The sequence below is a fragment of the Hyla sarda genome, chromosome 3, assembly GCF_029499605.1.
Source record: "Hyla sarda isolate aHylSar1 chromosome 3, aHylSar1.hap1, whole genome shotgun sequence".
Lineage (NCBI taxonomy): Eukaryota > Metazoa > Chordata > Amphibia > Anura > Hylidae > Hyla > Hyla sarda.
Genome location: NC_079191.1, coordinates 211,003,583 through 211,021,713, shown reverse-complemented (window position 1 = coordinate 211,021,713; position 18,131 = coordinate 211,003,583). Strand labels below are relative to the sequence as shown.

Genomic DNA, 18,131 nt, shown 5'->3' with positions numbered 1-18,131 from the left:
GAGGCACGAGGTCACAAATTCTCCTGAGAGAGATAGGTGTGATTCTGGATTGGGCAGAGCTGAACCTCACCCACTTATCGGCTGTTCATATCCGGGGTTCTCACAATGTAATAGCAGACTGCCTGAGCAGAGGCCTTCCAACCGGAGAGTGGTCTCTCCATCCGGACATCTTCAGACAGATCATGCTCCGGTGGTGTATGCCAGAGATCGATCTCATGACAATGAAGTTCAACACCAAGGTGGAGAGATTCTGTTCCCTTTACAGGGAGGACAATCCCTTGGCGGTGGATGCTCTGTCAATCCAATGGAGGTTCAGGCTAGCCTACATCTTCTCTCCTATTTTCTTGATTCCGTGGGTATTGATGAAATTCAGGCAGGACCAAGCTTCAGTCGTAGCCATCATTCCTTATTGGCCCAAAAGAGCTTGGTTCACCAAACTCATTCAGATGAGTCAGGGTCAATTTTGGAGGCTTCCCCCAGAGCAAGCAATAGTGTCAGGGGACACTCACAGCTGCTCCAACATTCAGATGTTCAACCTGACAGCCTGGAGGTTGATAGGTCCCTTCCAATTGTAGAAGGGCTGTCAGCGTCAGTCTTGAGAACTTTGTCACACTCCAGATCTGAAGCTACAACATGATCATATGGAAAAATATGGGACATTTTCTCATCTTGGTGTCGGCTACGCCAACTACTGTATCTCCGAAGAATCCTACCACTCCTGCTGTTCTGCGATTCCTGCAAGATGGATTAGACAAGGGATTATCTCTTTCCACCCTAAGAGTGCAAGTATCTGCTATCTCGGCTTTCCTCAATAAGTCTTTTTCTCAAGACCCCTAATCATTCGACCTATCCCTGCATGGGATTTATCAGTCGTGCTCAGGGGGTTATCATCTCCCCCCTTTGAGCTTTTGGAGGAGGTGGATTTAAAATTCCTTAGTCTTAAAGTTACCTTTTTGTTGGCGATCACTTCTGCAAAGGAGTCGGAGAACTCCAAGCCTTTTCTGCCTTTGAGCCTTATATTCAGTTCCTCCCAGACACGGTTCTTCTTAAAGGGGTACTCTGCTGCTTAGCGTTTGGAACAGCCGCCACTCCCCCTCCCATAGACTTGCATTGAGGGGGCGGGGCGTGATGTCACGAGGGGGCAGGGCAGAATACCCCATCTGTGCCACTGTTAGGACTAAGGGAAGACAAATTATCGACAGAAATTAACTATTCTGTCTGACCACTGTGCTCTCTGCTGACGCCTCTCTCCATGTCAGGAACTGTCCAGTGTAGAAACAAATCCCCATAGCAAACCTATCCTGCTCTGGACAGTTCCTGACATGGATAAAGGTGTCAGCAGAGAGAACTGTAGTCAGACAGAAAAGAAATTCAAAAAGAACAGAACTTCCTCTGTAGTATACAGCAGCTGATAAGTACTGGAAGGATTAAGATTTTTAAATAGAAGTAATTTACAAATCTGTTTAACTTTCTGGCACCAGTTGATTTAAAAAAATGAATAGTTTTCCACCGGAGTACCCCTTTAACCACATATGGACCCAGGGCGTACAGGTACGCCTTCGGTCCCTGGTACTTAAGGACCCAAGGCGTACCTGTATGCCTGTGGGAATTTCGGTCCCCGCCGCACGCCGGGCGGGGACCGGACAGGGGTGACTGCTGATATTGATCAGCAGGCACCCCGCGCAAATGCCCAGGGGGGTCATTAGACCCCCCATGTCGGCGATCGGCACAAATCACAACTGAATTCACAGCTGCAATTTGCGCCGATTCCGGGTCATACGGAACTATGGTGACCCGGAATATAAGGGGGATCGCGGTTGTCCATGACACCCACGATCCCCCTGAAGGGATAGGAGTGAGGGGGCAGGGGTGCAACCCCTCCTATCCCTGCTATTGGTCGTCAGAAGCGACGACCAATAGCAGATCGGGGGCGGGGGGGGGGGGGGTTAACTTTCGTTCTCCCCGTCCTGCCCACCCACAATAGGCGGGGCAGAATGGGGAAACCGACAGGGACCGGGCGCCGAAGATCCACTTAACCCATCGGCGACGGCTGCGGGCTGCGATCGGGACGGGGATCAGCGGAAGAAGAGGATGGCGATGCGACTCCCTGGATCCTATGGAAGCCAGTGAGTTGCCTAGCAACATCCGGAGGGCTACAGTCTGAGACCTTTATACAGTGGTCTCTATAATGTAGCCCTCCAGATGTTGCAAAACTACAACTCCCAGTATGCCCAGAAAGCTATTTGCTGTGTGGGCATGCTGGGATTTGCAGTTTTGCAACAGCTGGAGGGCTACAGTTTGAAGATCACTGTGCGGTGATCCAACTGTGGCCCTCTAGATCTTGCAAAACTACAACTCCTAGAATGCCCACCCAGCAAATAGCTGTCTGGGCATGCTAGGAGTTGTAATTTTGCAACATCTGGAGGGCTACAGTATAGAGACCACTGTATAGTGGTCTCAGACTGTAGCCCTTCAGATGTTGCAAAACTGCAAATCCCAGCATGCCCAAACAGCAAACAGCTGTCTCGGCATGCTGGGAGTTGTAGTTGAGTACATCTAGCTGTGGCATAACTACATCTCCCAGCATGCCTTTCGGCGATCAGTACATGCTGGGAGTTGAAGTTTTGCAACAGCTGAAGGCACACTGGTTGGAAAATACTGAGTTAGATAACTGAAGGTTTTCCAACCAGTGTGCCTCCAGCTGTTGCAAAAATGCAACTCCCAGCATGCACGGTCTGTCAGTACATGCCTGGAGTTGTAGTTTTGAAACAGCTGGAGGTTTGCCCCCCCCCCCCCGCCCCCCATGTGAATTTACAGGGTACATTCACACGGGTGGCTTTACACTAAGCTTTCTGCATCAAGTTTGGGCTGCGGCAAATTTTTCACCGCAGCGCAAACTCCTAGCGGGAAACTGACCGTAAGCACCCACCACTGTGAATGTACCCTAAAAACACTACACTAACACATAATAAAGGGTAAAACACTACATATACAGCCCCTTACACTGTCCCCCAAATAAAAATGAAAAACGTATCGTACGGCAGTGTTTACAAAACAGAGCCTCCAGCTGTTGCAAAACAACAACTCCCAGCATTTCCGGACAGCCACTGACTGTCCAGGCATGCTGGGAGTTTAGCAACAGCTGGAGGCACCCTGTTTGGGAATCACTGGCGTAGAATACCCCTATGTCCACCCCTATTCAATCCCTATGTAGTCCGCAAATGCGCATGGCGCTCTCTCACTTCGGAGCCCTGTCGTATTTCAAGGAAACAGTTTAGGGTCACATATGGGGTATTTCCGTACTCGGGAGAAATTGCACTTCAAATTTTGGGGGGCTTTTTTCCTTTTACTCCTTATGAAAAGGAAAAGTTGGGGGCTACACCAGCCTGTTAGTGTAAAAAAAAAAAAAAATTTTTACACTAACATGCTGGTGTTGCCCCATACTTTTTATTTCCACAAGTGGTAAAAGGAAAAAAAGACCCCCAAAATTTGTAAGGCAATTTCTCCTGAGTACATAAATACCCCATTTGTGGGCGTAAAATGCTCTGCGGGCGTACAACAAGGTTCAGGAGTAAGAGTGCACTATGTACATTTGAGGCCTAAATTGGTGATTTGCACAGGGGTGGCTGATTTTACAGCGGTGCTGACATAAACGCAAAAAAAATAAATATCCACATGTGACCCCATTTTGGAAACTACACCCCTCACGGAACGTAACAAGGGGTATAGTGAGCCTTAACACCCCACAGGTGTTTGACAAATTTTCATTAAAGTTGGATGGGAAAATGAAAAAAAAAATTCACAAAAATGCTGAAAAATTTAGGGTAACACACCCTAAATTTTTCATTTTCACAAGGGAAAATAGGAAAAAAGCCCCCCAAAATTTGTAACCCCATTTCTTCTGAGTAAGAAAATACCCCATATGTGAATGTAAAGTGCTCTGCGGGCGAATTACAATGCTCAGAAGAGATGGAGTGCCATTGGGATTTTGAAGAGAAAATTTGTCCATAATTGAAAGCCACGTGTGTTTACAAAGCCCCCATAGGGCCAGAACAGTGGACCCCCCCCCACATGTGACCCCATTTTGGAAACTACACCCCTCATAGAATGTAATAAGGGGTACAATGAGCATTTACGCCCCACAGGTGTCTGACAGATTTTTGCAACAGTGGCCCGTGAAAATAAAAAATGTAATGTTTTCATTTGCACAGCCCACTGTTCCAAAGATCTGTCAAACACCAGTGGGGTTTAAATTCTCACTGCACCCCTTATTAAATTCTGTGAGGGGTGTAGTTTCCAAAATGGGGTCACATGTGGGGGGTTCCACTGTTATTGCACCACGGGGGGCTTTGTAAATGCACATGGCCCCCGACTTCCATTCCAAACAAATTCTCTTTCAAAAAGCTCAATGGCGCTCCTCCTCTTCTGAGCATTGTAGTGCGCCAGCAGAGCACTTGATGTCCACACATGGGGTATTTCCATACTCAGAAGAAATGGGGTTACAAATTTTGGGGGTCATTTTCTCCTATTACCCATTGTAAAAATGTAAAATTTGGGGAAAAAACTGCACTTTAGTGAAAAATTTTTTTTTCCATTTACACATCCGACTTTAACGAAAAGTCGTCAAACACCTGTGGGATGTTAAGGCTCACTGGACCCTTTGTTACGTGCCTTGAGGGGTGTAGTTTCCAAAATGGTATGCCATGTGGGGGTTTTCTGCTGTTCTGGCACCATAGGGGCTTTCTAAATGTGATATGCCCCCCAAAAACCCTTTCAGCATAATTCACCCTCCAAAATCCCATTGTCGCTCCTTCCCTTCTGAGCCCTCTACTGCCCCCGCCAAACACTTGACATCCATATATGAGGTATTTCCTTACTCAAGAGAAATTGGGTTACAAATTTTGGGGGGCTTTTTCTTCTATTACTCCTTGTAAAAATTCAAAAACTGGGTCTACAAGAACATGTGAGTGTAAAAAATGAAGATTTTGAATTTTCTCCTTCACTTTGCTGCTAAACCCTAAAGGGTTAACAAACTTTCTGAATGTGATTTTGAATACTTTGAGGGGTGCAGTTTTTATATTGGGGTCATTTATGGGGTATTTTTTTTTTTATAATAAAGCCCTTCAAATCCACTTCAAAACTGAACTAGTCCCTGAAAAATTCTGATTTTGAAAATTTGGTGAAAAATTGGAAAATTGCTGCTGAACTTTGAAGCCCTCTGATGTCTTCCAAAAGTAAAAACATATCAACTTTATGATGAAAATATAAAGTAGACATGTTGTATTTGTGAATTAAAATATCATTTATTTGGAATGTCTGTTTTCCTTACAAGCAGAGAGCTTCAAAGTTAGAAAAATGCTAAATTTTCAATTTTTTCATCAAAGTTTGGAATTTTCCACTAAGAAATTATTCAAGTATCGGCGGAAATTTACCACTACCATAAAGTAGAATATGTCACGAAAAAACCATCTCGGAATCAGAATGAAAGGTAAAAGCATCCCAGAGTTATTAATGCTTAAAGTGACAGTGGTCAGATGTTCAAAAAATGGCCGGGTCCTTAAGGTATAAATGGGCTGGGTCCTTAAGGGGTTAAAGCAGGTATCCAGGATTAGAAAAAACACAGCAATTTTCTTCCACAAACCGCACAACACCTGTCCTGTTGTATGTGTTAATACAACTTTACTGCAATGGAACTGGGCTGCAAAACCACCCTAAGGGTACATTCCCACACGGCGTATTTGCTGCGTATTTGCTGCTGCGTATTTTATTTTCTCTGTTTAAGTCAATGGGTAGGAAAATACGCAGCACCAAATACGCAGCAAATACGCAGCAAAATACGCCGTGTGGGAATGTACCCTTAAACTGAATACAAAAGTGGTGTTTTTTGTGGAGGAGAGCAGTTATGCTTTTCTAATCCTGGATAAGCCCTTTAGCATACACTCCATAAGGCAATGGATCTGCATGTTAGCACCCTATAATAATATTTTTCTTTTATTATCATATTCCACCAACTATTAATCTGCAATGAATCTGGCCTCTAATATTCTTTACAACCATATTTGTTTTGCAGGAATTACTACAGGACCCTCTTTATATAGGACTAAGACACAAACGCGTAAGAGGCAAGGCTTACGATGACCTTGTGGAGGAATTCATGAAAGCCGTCACTGAAAGGTAAGCAGGCATTCCTCTATTAGTCATTCTGCTGTCAATAACTTTAATAAGAGTCTCATGTATCCATATCAGGTATTGTACCAGATACTTTTGGACTTGTATGATTGCTAGAAGTCTATGCTGCCCATAAAAGGATCTTTCAGGAACTGTAAATGTAAACTGATATTTTACATCAGATTCATCTGCTGTCAAAATGTATAATATTGCTGTAGTCTAATATTGATTCCATCATCACTGGAACATATTATGTAATGAAATAATTGTTAAGGAAAGAGAAGTGTATTAGTCTATGGGGAGTAAGCCCATTATTCTACTGTAATAAGATTCTAAACGTTATTAGTCAATATTATCAATAGTATCAAAAGCTCATTGTGCAAATGGACATGTATGGCAAAGTAGGGGGACTTTGCGAAATACCAGCCACAGTATCCCAGGTAATGGCTGCATGCTAGTGACTATATTAGGTTACCCGGGAGTTGCGTGAACATGGCTATTATAGCAGACACTGTGCACTTTAACTATTAATGCTTTTCAGCTGTGCTGGTCGAATTCATATGCATTATCTTTTTTTCATACTGTTTTATAATTAATATGTTTTCATAGCATATGTAGTTATAACTGGGAAGCCCCATATTCTTGGCTATTAGAATGGCTATTCGAACTATTTTGGTTTGATTGTCCTTTGTACTATGAATATTGATATTATTAATCTACAGGGTGGGCCATTTATATGGATGCACCTTAATAAAATGGGAATGGTTGTGATATTAACTTCCTGTTTGTGACACATTAGTACATGTGAGGGGGGAAACTTTTCAAGATGGGTGGTGACCATGGCGGCCATTTTGAAGTTGGCCATTTTGAATCCAACTTTTGTTTTTTCAATAGGAAGAGGGTCATGTGACACATCAAACTTATTGAGAATTTCACAAGAAAAACAATGATGTGCTTGGTTTTAACGTAACTTTATTCTTTCATGATTGTTATTTACAAGTTTCTAACCACTTATAAAATGTCTTCAATGTGCTGCCCATTGTGTTGGATTGTCAATGCAACCCTCTTCTCCCACTCTTCCCACACTGATAGCAACACCGCAGGAGAAATGCTAGCACAGGCTTCCAGTATCCGTCTAAACCTCGGCAACAAAAGTGAGTACGCCCCTACGTAGAAATATCCATAATGGGCAAAATAAGCCATTTTCATTTCCAAGTATCATGTGACTTGTTAGTGTTACAAGGTCTAAGGTGTCAATTAAGAGCAGGGGTCTTAAATTTGGTGGTATCAATTTCACACTCTCTAATACTGGTCACTGGAACTTTAACATGGCACCTCATGGCAAAGGACTCCCTGGGGGTAAAAAAAAAGAATTGTTGCTCTACATAAAAATGGGGTAGGTTATTACAAGATTGCCAAGACCCTGCAATTGAGCAAAGTGGGCAAGACCATACAGTGGTTTAACAGCACAGGTTCTACTCAGAATAGACCTTGCAATGATCAACCAAAGAAGTTGAGTCCCCGTGCTCAGCGTCATATACAGAGGTTGCCTTTAGGAAATAGACGTATCAGTGCTACCAGCATTGCTGCAGAGGTTGAAGGCGGTGGGGGTCGGCTTGTCAGTGCTCAGACCATATGCTGCTTACTCCATCAAATTGGTTTGATTGGCTGTTGTCCCAGAAGGAAATCTTTTCTAAAGATGTTGCACAAGAAAGCCTGCAAACAGTTTGCTGAAGACAAGCAGACTAAGGACATGGATTACTGGAACCACATCCAATGAGATCAAGATAAACTTATTCGGTTTAGATAGTATCAAGTGTGTGTGATGGCAACCAGGTGAGGAGTACAAAGACAAGTGTGTCTTGTCTACAGTCAAGCATGGCGGTGGGAGTGTCATGGTTTGGGGCTGCATGTCACTGGGGAGCTACAGTTCATAGAGGGAACTATGAATGCCAACATGTACTGTGACATACTGAAGCAGAGCATGATCCCCTACCTTCAGAGACTGGGGCACAGGGCAGTATTAGAAACAGGAAAACAACCCCAAACACAACTCCAAGACCACCACTGCCTTGCCAAAGAATCTGAGGGTAAAGGTGATGGACTGACCAAGCATGTCTCCAGACCTAACACCTATTGAGCATTTCAGGGGCTTCCTCAATTGGAAGGTGGGGGAGCACAAGGTCTCTAACATCCACCAGCTCTGTGATGTCATCATAGAGAAGTGGAAGAGGGCTCCAGTGGCAACCTGTCAAGCTCTGGTAAACGCCATGCCCACGAGGCTTAACCATAGGGACTCAGCCCATTTTAACCTTAAGGACTCAGCCCTTTTTTTTGCAATTCTGACCACTGTCACTTTATGCATTAATAACTCTGAGATGCTTTTACCTTTTATTCTGATTCCGAGAATAACTCTGAGATGCTTTTACCTTTTATTCTGATTCCGAGAAATACCCCATATGTTATTAATACCCCATATGTGCAAGAATTACACTTGCCTCCAATACCAAAATTACCCTACGGCAGTGTTTCCCAAATAGGTTGCCTCCAGCTGTTGCAAAACTCCCAGCATGCCTGGACAGTCAATGGCTGTCCGGCAATATTTGGTGTTGTTGTTTTGCAACAGCTGGAGGCTCTGTTTTTCATTTTAATTGGGGGGGGGGGGTATGTTAACGGTGTAGGGGTATATGTAGTGTTTTACTTTTTATTTTGTGTAGTTTTTAGCGTACATTCACACGGGTGGGGGTTTATAGCAAGTTTCCCGCTGGGAGTTTGAGCTGCAGCGGAAAATTTGCTGCATCTCAAACTTGCAGTGAGGAACTCACTGTAAACCCCTGCCTGTGTGAATGTACCCTGTACATTCACATGGGGGAGGGGGTCGGGGGGAAAACCTCCAGCTGTTGCAAAACTACAACTCCCAGCATGTCCTTTGGCTGTCTGTGCATGCTGGGGGTTGTAGTTATGCAACATCTGAAGGCATACTACTAACACTCCCAGCATGCCCTTTGGCTGCCCGTGCATGCTGGGGGTTGTAGTTATGCAACAACTGGAGGCACACTGGTTGCAAAACACTTGGAGTTTGTTACTTAACTACAACCAGCTGTTGTAAAACTACAACTCCCAACATGTACAGTCTATCAGTGCATGCTGGGAGTTGTAGTTTGCTGGAGGCACACTGGTTGCAAAACACTGAGTCAGGTAACAATCTCTGTATTTCGTAACCAGTGTGCCTTCAGCTGTTGCAAAACTACAATTCTCAGCATGCACTTACAGCCGAAGGGCATGCTGGGACTTGTAGTTATGCAACAGCTAGAGGCAAACTACTGCAACTCCCAGCATGCACTTTGGCTGTCCGTTCATTCTGGGGGTTGTAGTTATGCAACAGCTGGAGGCACAAACTATCTAAGGGTATGCTGGGAGATGTAATTGTGCCTTCTGCTGTTGCAGAACAACTCCCAGCATACCCTTTTGTGCATGCTGGGAGTTGTTGCTAAGCAACAGCAGGATGCCAGCCTGCTGCCCCAGACTCCGTTCCTGGGGCCCCGATCCCGCCACCGATCCCAGCACCCGCTCTCACCCTCCAGAACAGGGGCGGAGCGGGTGCCATTAGGGACACCCCCACAGCAGGAGTCCTGAATCCGTTACCGGCCGACAAATCAGGAAGATCGTGAGGTGGCACCAGTGCCACCTCACTCCTGCTGCTAAAGAATGATAGGCACCTATCATCCTTTTTTTCCGGGTCACCGGGGACCCGATTGACCCGGAATTGCCGCAAATCACCGTTCCCCCCAGGCTTTGTCACGAAATGCCTACTGAATGATTTCAGCAGGCATCCTGGTCCGGTCCCTGCCCAGCGAGCGGCGGAGACCGGAAATACAAGTACGCCCTGAGTCCTTAAGGATCGGGGATGCAGGGCGTATGCATACGCCCTGCGTCCCCAAGAGGTTAAGGCAGTGGGCACACAAATAATTGAGACTTTGGGCCCTATATGGACATTTCCACTTGTACTTACTTTTGTTGCCATGGTTTAGACATTAATGGCTGTGTGTTGGGTATTTTGAGGGGAAACAACATTAAACACTGTTATACACTGTAATCCTTTCTATTCTATTATATATTAAAAATCTATAATAAAATATTCCTAAAAAAGTAAGAGGTGTACTCACTCATGAGATACTGTACATTTGCGCCCCTGTTTAATGGCATGCAATGTATATTTGGGATGTACAGGACAGACTTCTTAACATATCTTGATGGTAGTATTTCTTACCTAGAGTTCATACCAACTACATGAAAATGTTGCCCCAGATGGGTTCAAACCCATGACTAGGTTTGACTATATTGCCATAATTATGTGTAGCAGAAATTTGCACGGCAGAACAGACCAAAAAAAACAAAATGCAAGCACTTTGCAAAGCCAAATGTAAATGTTGCTGCAAAACTGAATACAGATGCATAATATTAAAATTATAGCAAACACTTATAAATCTACAGTTATTTCCTGTTAATGAGGTTTTATAAAACCATATGAACTTAGATATATCCCAATGTAAGAGAATGCATGACCGCAAACCAGTCCCTACGGGAAACTATTGCTTTACTCTATCAATTGCCTTTTAACATTACAAGAATGTTGCATACCGTACCTTGTATGATGGTCCCCAAAGTCAGAGTAACTACGCTCAGGTAGGGTCCCCCAGGTGGGACAGCCCCTAGTCGCCTCTCTTATATTCTAATATTGTGATGTTTACATGTACATATTTAATGATAATAATAATAATGTATATTTAATATAATGTATAATGTACTTACCTTGTTAGCGTCGCAGGACCTTCGGTCATGTGACCATGTTAAATCCTCTATGGTATGTTGGAGGACCTTTGGAGGTCCCTAGGTCACATGTTACCCATAATCCTATGTGAAGGTGATTGACAGCAGTATTGACACCATATAAGGGAGCTGTAGCCAATTATCGCTCTCTTGGGTTGCTGCTCTCATGGATGCCGGACTAGCACGACGGATCTGCACAACTTTCAAAGACAAGCTAGGCCAGAAAACCTACTGGCCTCAGCTTAACTAAACAGTGAGTTCTAAACTAATCCCTGCTAAAGCTAGCATGACTACTGGACCACAACTAAATCCCCTTAATCCAGTGGAACAGCGCATATCAGTTTAAAGACTCAAAATTGCTTAAGGTCCTAACCTTTGTCAATCTCCAAGAGAATTTGCATTTGTAGAGACTGTTCCTGTTGTGAAGTTGCATAAAATCTTCAGTAAAAGTTCCAACTGTTTTCAGCAAACTCTCCGGTTGTGGACATTCCATTATTCTATATCTCCCTATCGCTCTTGGGAAGGGTGGCGGTAGGATAAGCATTATAGAGGAGCCCCTCACCCTGGCATCACGAATAGCAAGGGTTAACCAGACACCCTTTAGTCACCATACAGCTACACCCCATATACCCTACTCCCCCAGGTGATCACATGTGTTTAACTTTTTGTGTTTGCAATATATTAAATATGATGTAATCCTTGTGTCCAATGAAATGCAGATATGGAAAGTAGAAAATGTGCCGTACACGAAAGTGTTTTTTGCTGAAAGATAATACCTGTATTATACCTAACCAGCTGTCTGCTATGTTATTATAAAATAGCTAAAAAAGGACAAGCAAATATAAAATGTAGCTTGTTTTACAAAGGCTTCCTTTGTTTGACTTCCTATCTCTAAATAGGAAAGAATGTGCAGCCGTATGGTTAGTTTAGTTTTCTAATATCTTTTCTATAAGCTAAAATTAGACTTAGTTTAGAAGGAGACACATACTTTCAGTCTTTCATTCAAAATAGGAGAAGTAACTGAGTCAGACACATTGAGAAGTTTGGGACTATGCTGAGGCTCTGTTTACAGCAAATGGAAAATGTTGCCAGGATTAGGATTTATGTTGATGTGGCAAGAGAAAGAGAAGTGCTATAATTCAGGAAAGCAGTTTTCTAGTAAACCCTCATTTTACACAATATTACTTTAGGAAGTCAAAATTTATATTGCCGCATATTTTATTGTTTTAGATTCTGAATTGTCGCTTTTCTGAAGGAGGTAGTATAGTGTCCCACTAGGTATCTGCGGGGCCTGTTGGTTGGGAGTTGGTTGATGTGGGGCTTGTTACATGTGATTTTGCTGTTTTTTAAATTGTTTTTGCACTCTTTTATACTGTGGTTATACAATTTCTGGTACAGGGATTTACATGCAAGAGTACAGGGTTAACCAATGATTTGCACACATTGTCATATATTTATATGGGGAACATATGAGCCCTGCCTCTCTTTCTGAAGAGTGAGAACGTTGAGGGCTTTGTAGAGAAGAATGAGGAAGAGAAGGGAGCTCTCTTTCGACCTACTTCCATAGTAACCACTAGAAGAAATGTGAGGTACATGTACGTCACTGTGCCCTGGTACTGCCCTTTATAGACTGTGGATCCCGGCTGATCGTGGGGTCTGATCAGCTAAAATGGTGGAAAAGGTCACCTACTGTCCTGCTGCAGGCCAGATTGTTGCTCCAATGATTCAGTCTGGTTCAGATGTAGATACACCATTATGCACAGATTTAGGAAGGCCGAATTCACAGAATAACTGTTGACAAAACACTTAATTTAATGGTGATAGGTAATAACCCTCTTCCAGACACCTCTGACAGCAGCTTATCGGCCATAGGAATAAAGAATTAGGCATGTTGAAATGTAAAAAGTATGACAATTTCCTTCACCAACATCTGATGTGGGGAAGAAGAGGTTACAACCCTACACATTTGTTTTGTTGGTTGAGTTTTGTCTACAGTATAAAGGAACTGTAAGAAAAGTAGTACATCGATCAAAAACAACTTGTACAAGTATTTGGAACACATCTTTTATTATTTCACCTTCATTCTGTCCTTCAGTGCTTAGATTTTTAGACTGTATATATGAAAACGAAGGGAAACAATTTAATGTATATAAAGGGAGATCATATCTGGAAACAAAGTATCAAAATAACCAGACAATTCACAATATAAAGGGAGAATTACAAAAGGGATTTTTCCAAGGCGCTAGGTTTTAAATTATAACCATAACCTAAACACCCCTCCATGTTTAAGCAGCTTGCCAATTCTAACTCACATTATCAAATGCACTTTGTCTTTTTCACTAATACTTGCCAGACATACATCTTAGATTTGCTGCCAACAACAAAAAACATAAATGTCCATATCATAATAATGTGAAAAATAAAAAAAGGCAACATTAAAATTGCTCAATGTTTTCTGTACTATTAATGTTCAGCTACCTATGGGGGCAAACATGAATGTCTTAGGCTGGGTTCACACTACGGTTTGTAATTACGGTTCCAGTATACGGCTGGGAGGAGGGGTGGGCGGGGCTTAATCGCGGTGCCCGCACTCAGCCGTATAGGGAACCGTAGTTAATGTATGTCTATGAGCCGACCGGAGTGATCCGCAGCCTCCGGTCGGTTGCTTTTTCGGCCGTATGCGGTTTCCCGACCGCAGGCAAAAACGTGGTCGACCACGTTTTTGCCTGCGGTCGGGAAACCGCGGTTCACTCCGGTCGGCTCATAGACATACATTAACTACGGTTCCCGAATACGGCTGAGTGCGGGTGCCGCGATTAAGCCCCGCCCACCCCTCCTCCCAGCCGTATACGGGAACCGTAATGACAAACCGTAGTGTGAACCCAACCTTACAGTGTTTTATCTACTTTTTCTGAAAAACTAAAATGGCTAAAGAAAATAGCAAAAGAACTGATACAAATTTGCTAAATCCACAGCGACACCAGACAGTCTTTATTTATTTTCCTGCTACAATGAAATGCCCATATACCCATGTGACCATTTGGCACCATATACCCAGCAGTCAAGTGGGCAGGCACATCATGGGTACAGCAAAGATCAGAGTTTAGCGCTGGAACAACTGGAGACATATTAGGTGAGAAACATTCGGTGGATGTTATGTGTATGTACATAACATTTAAGACAACAGAATAAAGGTAAAGAAGAAAACGAATGGGTAACAGGAGACACTTCAAAGGTCGTAAGATAAAACAGACATAGTTTATGTACGGCTTAGAAAAGATGTGCAATCGTAGTGGCCCAGTACTGGGGTCCCCATTCTCGAAAATAGGGGGGGGGGGGCCCAATGGATGTACCCCAGGTAGCCATCAGTCAACAGGGCACAGATAAGGTGACAGAACTAGAAAGCGGCTGCAGGACTAGAGCATGGTCAGACAGAGTCGGCAGTCAGAGCCACTAAACAGTAACAGAAGATGAACTACAATCCCAAGCATAACTTGATACTGCATTGACATACAATGGAGGCTCTTAATCTTAAACACAATGCAGAGATTATGAAGGAAATATAATCTGGTTCCTCACAACATTTTCAGAAGGTTGATTTAAAAAGAAAAAACTCTGAAAAGAAAAGACAATGGGACAATCACTTCCCATGCCTGAATCCCTGCCTTCTATTGAGAGCAGGGAAATATTATAGGCAACCTCTACACCATCAGAGGGAAACTGAGCACAATCTTCAAACTGGATGAAACATTGGTTCAATAATTCTCAACAGATGATAGAATACCATCATATGGAGCAGGGAGGTGAGGCATGTTCCAGCAAGACTGTGCCTCAATAAAAAAAGCAAGGTTCATAAAGATATGGTTGAGTGGAATTGGTGTGGAAGAACTTGACTGGCCTGCACTGAGCCCTGACCTCACACCCATAAAAACACCTTTGGGATGAACCAGAATGAAATCTGCGAGCCAGGTCTTCTATTCCATCACTGGTGACCTCACACATTTTCTACTTGATGCATGAGGAAAGCTTTCCAGAGTTACACACCAAAATTTCGTAGAAAGTCTTTCCAGAAGAGAGGAGGTTTTTATACCTCAAAAGGGGATTCAATTCTATATTAATGCCTATGAATTCAGAATATGATGTTCTAAAATTTCATGTAGGTGTAATGTGTAGGTGTTCCAGTACTACTGTCTATATAGTGTAAGGTGATCATTAATGGGGAAATACTGCAGTTGTCACGGCAGTAGGTAACAGTTGTATGATGCCATAACGGGCTTGTGATAAATGACTCTGGGATGGGGGGAGGTTATGCAGCTTTTCCATTCTGCCAGATATAAAAAAAAAATAAACATCTACTTACCTCTGGCCACTTCCCTGCTGCCTCTGTTGTCCCACTGTGGTCCCAGATGTGCTCCTCTTCCTTGTTCCTTGTGGTCAATATGTTACACTGTAGGACATCGCTGTGGCTAGTGATTTGCTGAGCTACAGCATGATGTATTGACCACAGGGAACCAGGAAGAAGAGCACATCAGGAACTGCAGTGGGGCAACAGAGGCTCCGGGGGAGCAGCGAGAGGTAAGTAGATGTTTGTTTGTTTTTTATAATGGGCAGAATGGGAAAGATGTAGAAAAAACACCCTATACCAGCTTTTTTTCATTAGTTATAATTCCCTATAAAGTAATGGAAATTACTCATGTGACTCAGTGGTAAAAGTTTCTTCTTAGGTCAGCTAGTACTTCTTTTTCTCCTCTTTCTATAATTAAATCCAAAAAATACATGTAATCAGCTGGACGTTTCAGGATTAACTCCACAGAGTAAATAATCCATCTTTGTGCAGTTACGCAGAAAATATTCCCAATTATGACAAATCAATGCAATGTTACCTTCTTTCAGCTAGATTTTGATATTGGATCAACATTTGTTATACAAGTGACGGTAAATTTTCACCCCAGTCTCGGCATCAGCCAATAATGTAAAAATAGCCAGGCGCTTTCAACCTTTTGGAATTCTTTATTCAGCTATTTCCAGATGTTTTCCCCAAAAAATCTCATAAACCACATGTTAAATGCTTATATATTGCTAATGTTTTATAGCACATGATTTACTTTATGTCAAACATAGGGCAGTTTACACACTTCATTTGATGTTATCTCATTTTGGGTATCTGAAATCTATATTGTGCCCGTCTTCCAGTGGAATGCATTTATTGGTCACTTACTCCATAAATTACAACCATATATGCTTTTTTTAGCATATGCTTTTATATTTTGTAAAGCTTGTCAAAATTATTGGGGTTGGAAATCTTTACAATACACTTGCCAAATGCATGTATCTATACAGTCTCTCCATTTCTTTTCATGTGACACATGACATGTGAGGAAATGACCCTCTGCTACAATGTAAAGTAGTTAGTATATAGCCTGTATAACAGTGTTTAATGTTGTGTCCCCTCAAAATAACTCAACACACAGACATTAATGTCTAAACCTTGGCAACAAAAGTGAGTATGCTGGCTTACATAGTGACGCCCACACTATCCGATGCATTGAATAGTGCCACCAATAGGTTGTAAGCCAGCATGGTGCACTACATGTTATCATGTTACTGGTACCACCCTGTATATTGCCTTATCTCTGTGCAACTATAATACTAAGCAACTACCCCTTCATGAATACGAGGTGTGTGGTTGCTCATCAGTATTTTGTACCTGTGCGACCTCCCCTTATATAGCAATGTGGCTTATCTGCATCATTATGGGAACAGGTGTTTAGTCTACCCTTGTATCAGTAACCAGTAAGGGTCTATTCACACAGCAAAATTTCCGCTGGTGGAATTGTGCCTCAAATGAAAGCTCAATACACTTCTGTGGGATTCCGCACTCCCATTGACACTTTGGAATTTCCGCTTGTCTAATTCTGCAAGCGGAAATTCCGAAGTGTCAACGGGAGCACAGAATCCCATAGAATTCCACCGGCGGTAATTCTGCTGTGTGAATAGACCATTGGTGTCCTTTTTTCTGTGATTTTTTGAGTGACATATTGAGCCTTACCCACACTATTCTATATATCCCCTCAGGAAGTCAGTGCACTTGTGACATCTGCCCTGCAGCTTCTTAAATGAAAATCTGTCAGCAGTATCACCCGCTCTAAACCTGTCACATAGGCTTGTAGTGCGGGTGATGCTGATCAAAACAATACTCACGGCATCCAGATTCACCCAGCCATTCCACCGCAATTAGCTTTTTTCTTTTTATGCAAATTAGGGCCTTGGGGCATGGGTAGAGCTCCGAACCGAGCTAGGGTCACGCTGAGGTCATCTTCTCTGGGCGGACGCTCCGCCCGGTTCATCAATATCCATGCTCTTGCGCCCCGTGTAAGTGTACGGCGCATGTGGCCCTTCCTTCTCTGCTCTTGCACCCTGTGTTAGTGTATGGAGCATGCGCCATACACTAATACGGGGTGCAAGAGCAGGGAGGGGGGTTATGAATATTGATAAGCCAGGCGGAGCTCTTGCCCGGCGAAGATAACGTCAGCATGCCCCTAGCTCGGTTTGGAGCTCCGCCCATGCCTCAAGGCCCTCATTTGCATAAAAAGAAAAAGGCGAATTGTGGCAGAATGGCTGGGAGAGTCTGGATGCCGTGAGTATCATTTTGATCTTTATAGCTTTAGTGTGGGTGATGCTGCTGACAGATTTCCTTTAAGTCCCTACAATAAAAAAAATTCTTAAAACCAAATTGTGGTCCCTTTAGGTGTTTTTTTTGATTGGGGAAGAGATGATACTCAGAAGGAGCCAGGTCAGGCAAATATGGTGTGTGGGGCATCCCCTGAGGTTGTTATTTCACCAAAAGTGTGTGACAAGGTGCCATCTTCTTTTGTTTCGTGTCAAACGTTTTGGGACCCACTTTGCTGAAAGCCTTTTCATTTTCAAGTTGTTGTGGATACTCTCTCTCTCTCAGGTGATATTTTCAGATATGTAGCAATACTTTTGGCTGATATTTGGCAGGCCTTTATGATGATGTCATGGATGGCTTTCACATTTGGAGGCACAGAGATAGAATCAGACCTTATCACAGAGACTCATGTTCTTTATAAATGGTAAGGAAGCTTAGATGTAGACAAGTTTCTAAGTGTTGT

At 43.1% G+C, this 18,131-nt stretch overlaps 1 protein-coding gene across 1 annotated transcript in view; it reads left to right on the top strand.

Moving 5' to 3' along the window:
- The window catches only part of ME1 (malic enzyme 1), a 322,523-nt gene that overhangs the window by 186,427 nt on the left and 117,965 nt on the right, over positions 1 to 18,131 (top strand). Inside the window, exon 6 of the mRNA XM_056565973.1 lies at positions 6,071 to 6,174. Within this exon, the coding sequence (XP_056421948.1) occupies positions 6,071 to 6,174 (104 nt within the window). The remainder of the gene's footprint in view (positions 1 to 6,070; positions 6,175 to 18,131) is intronic.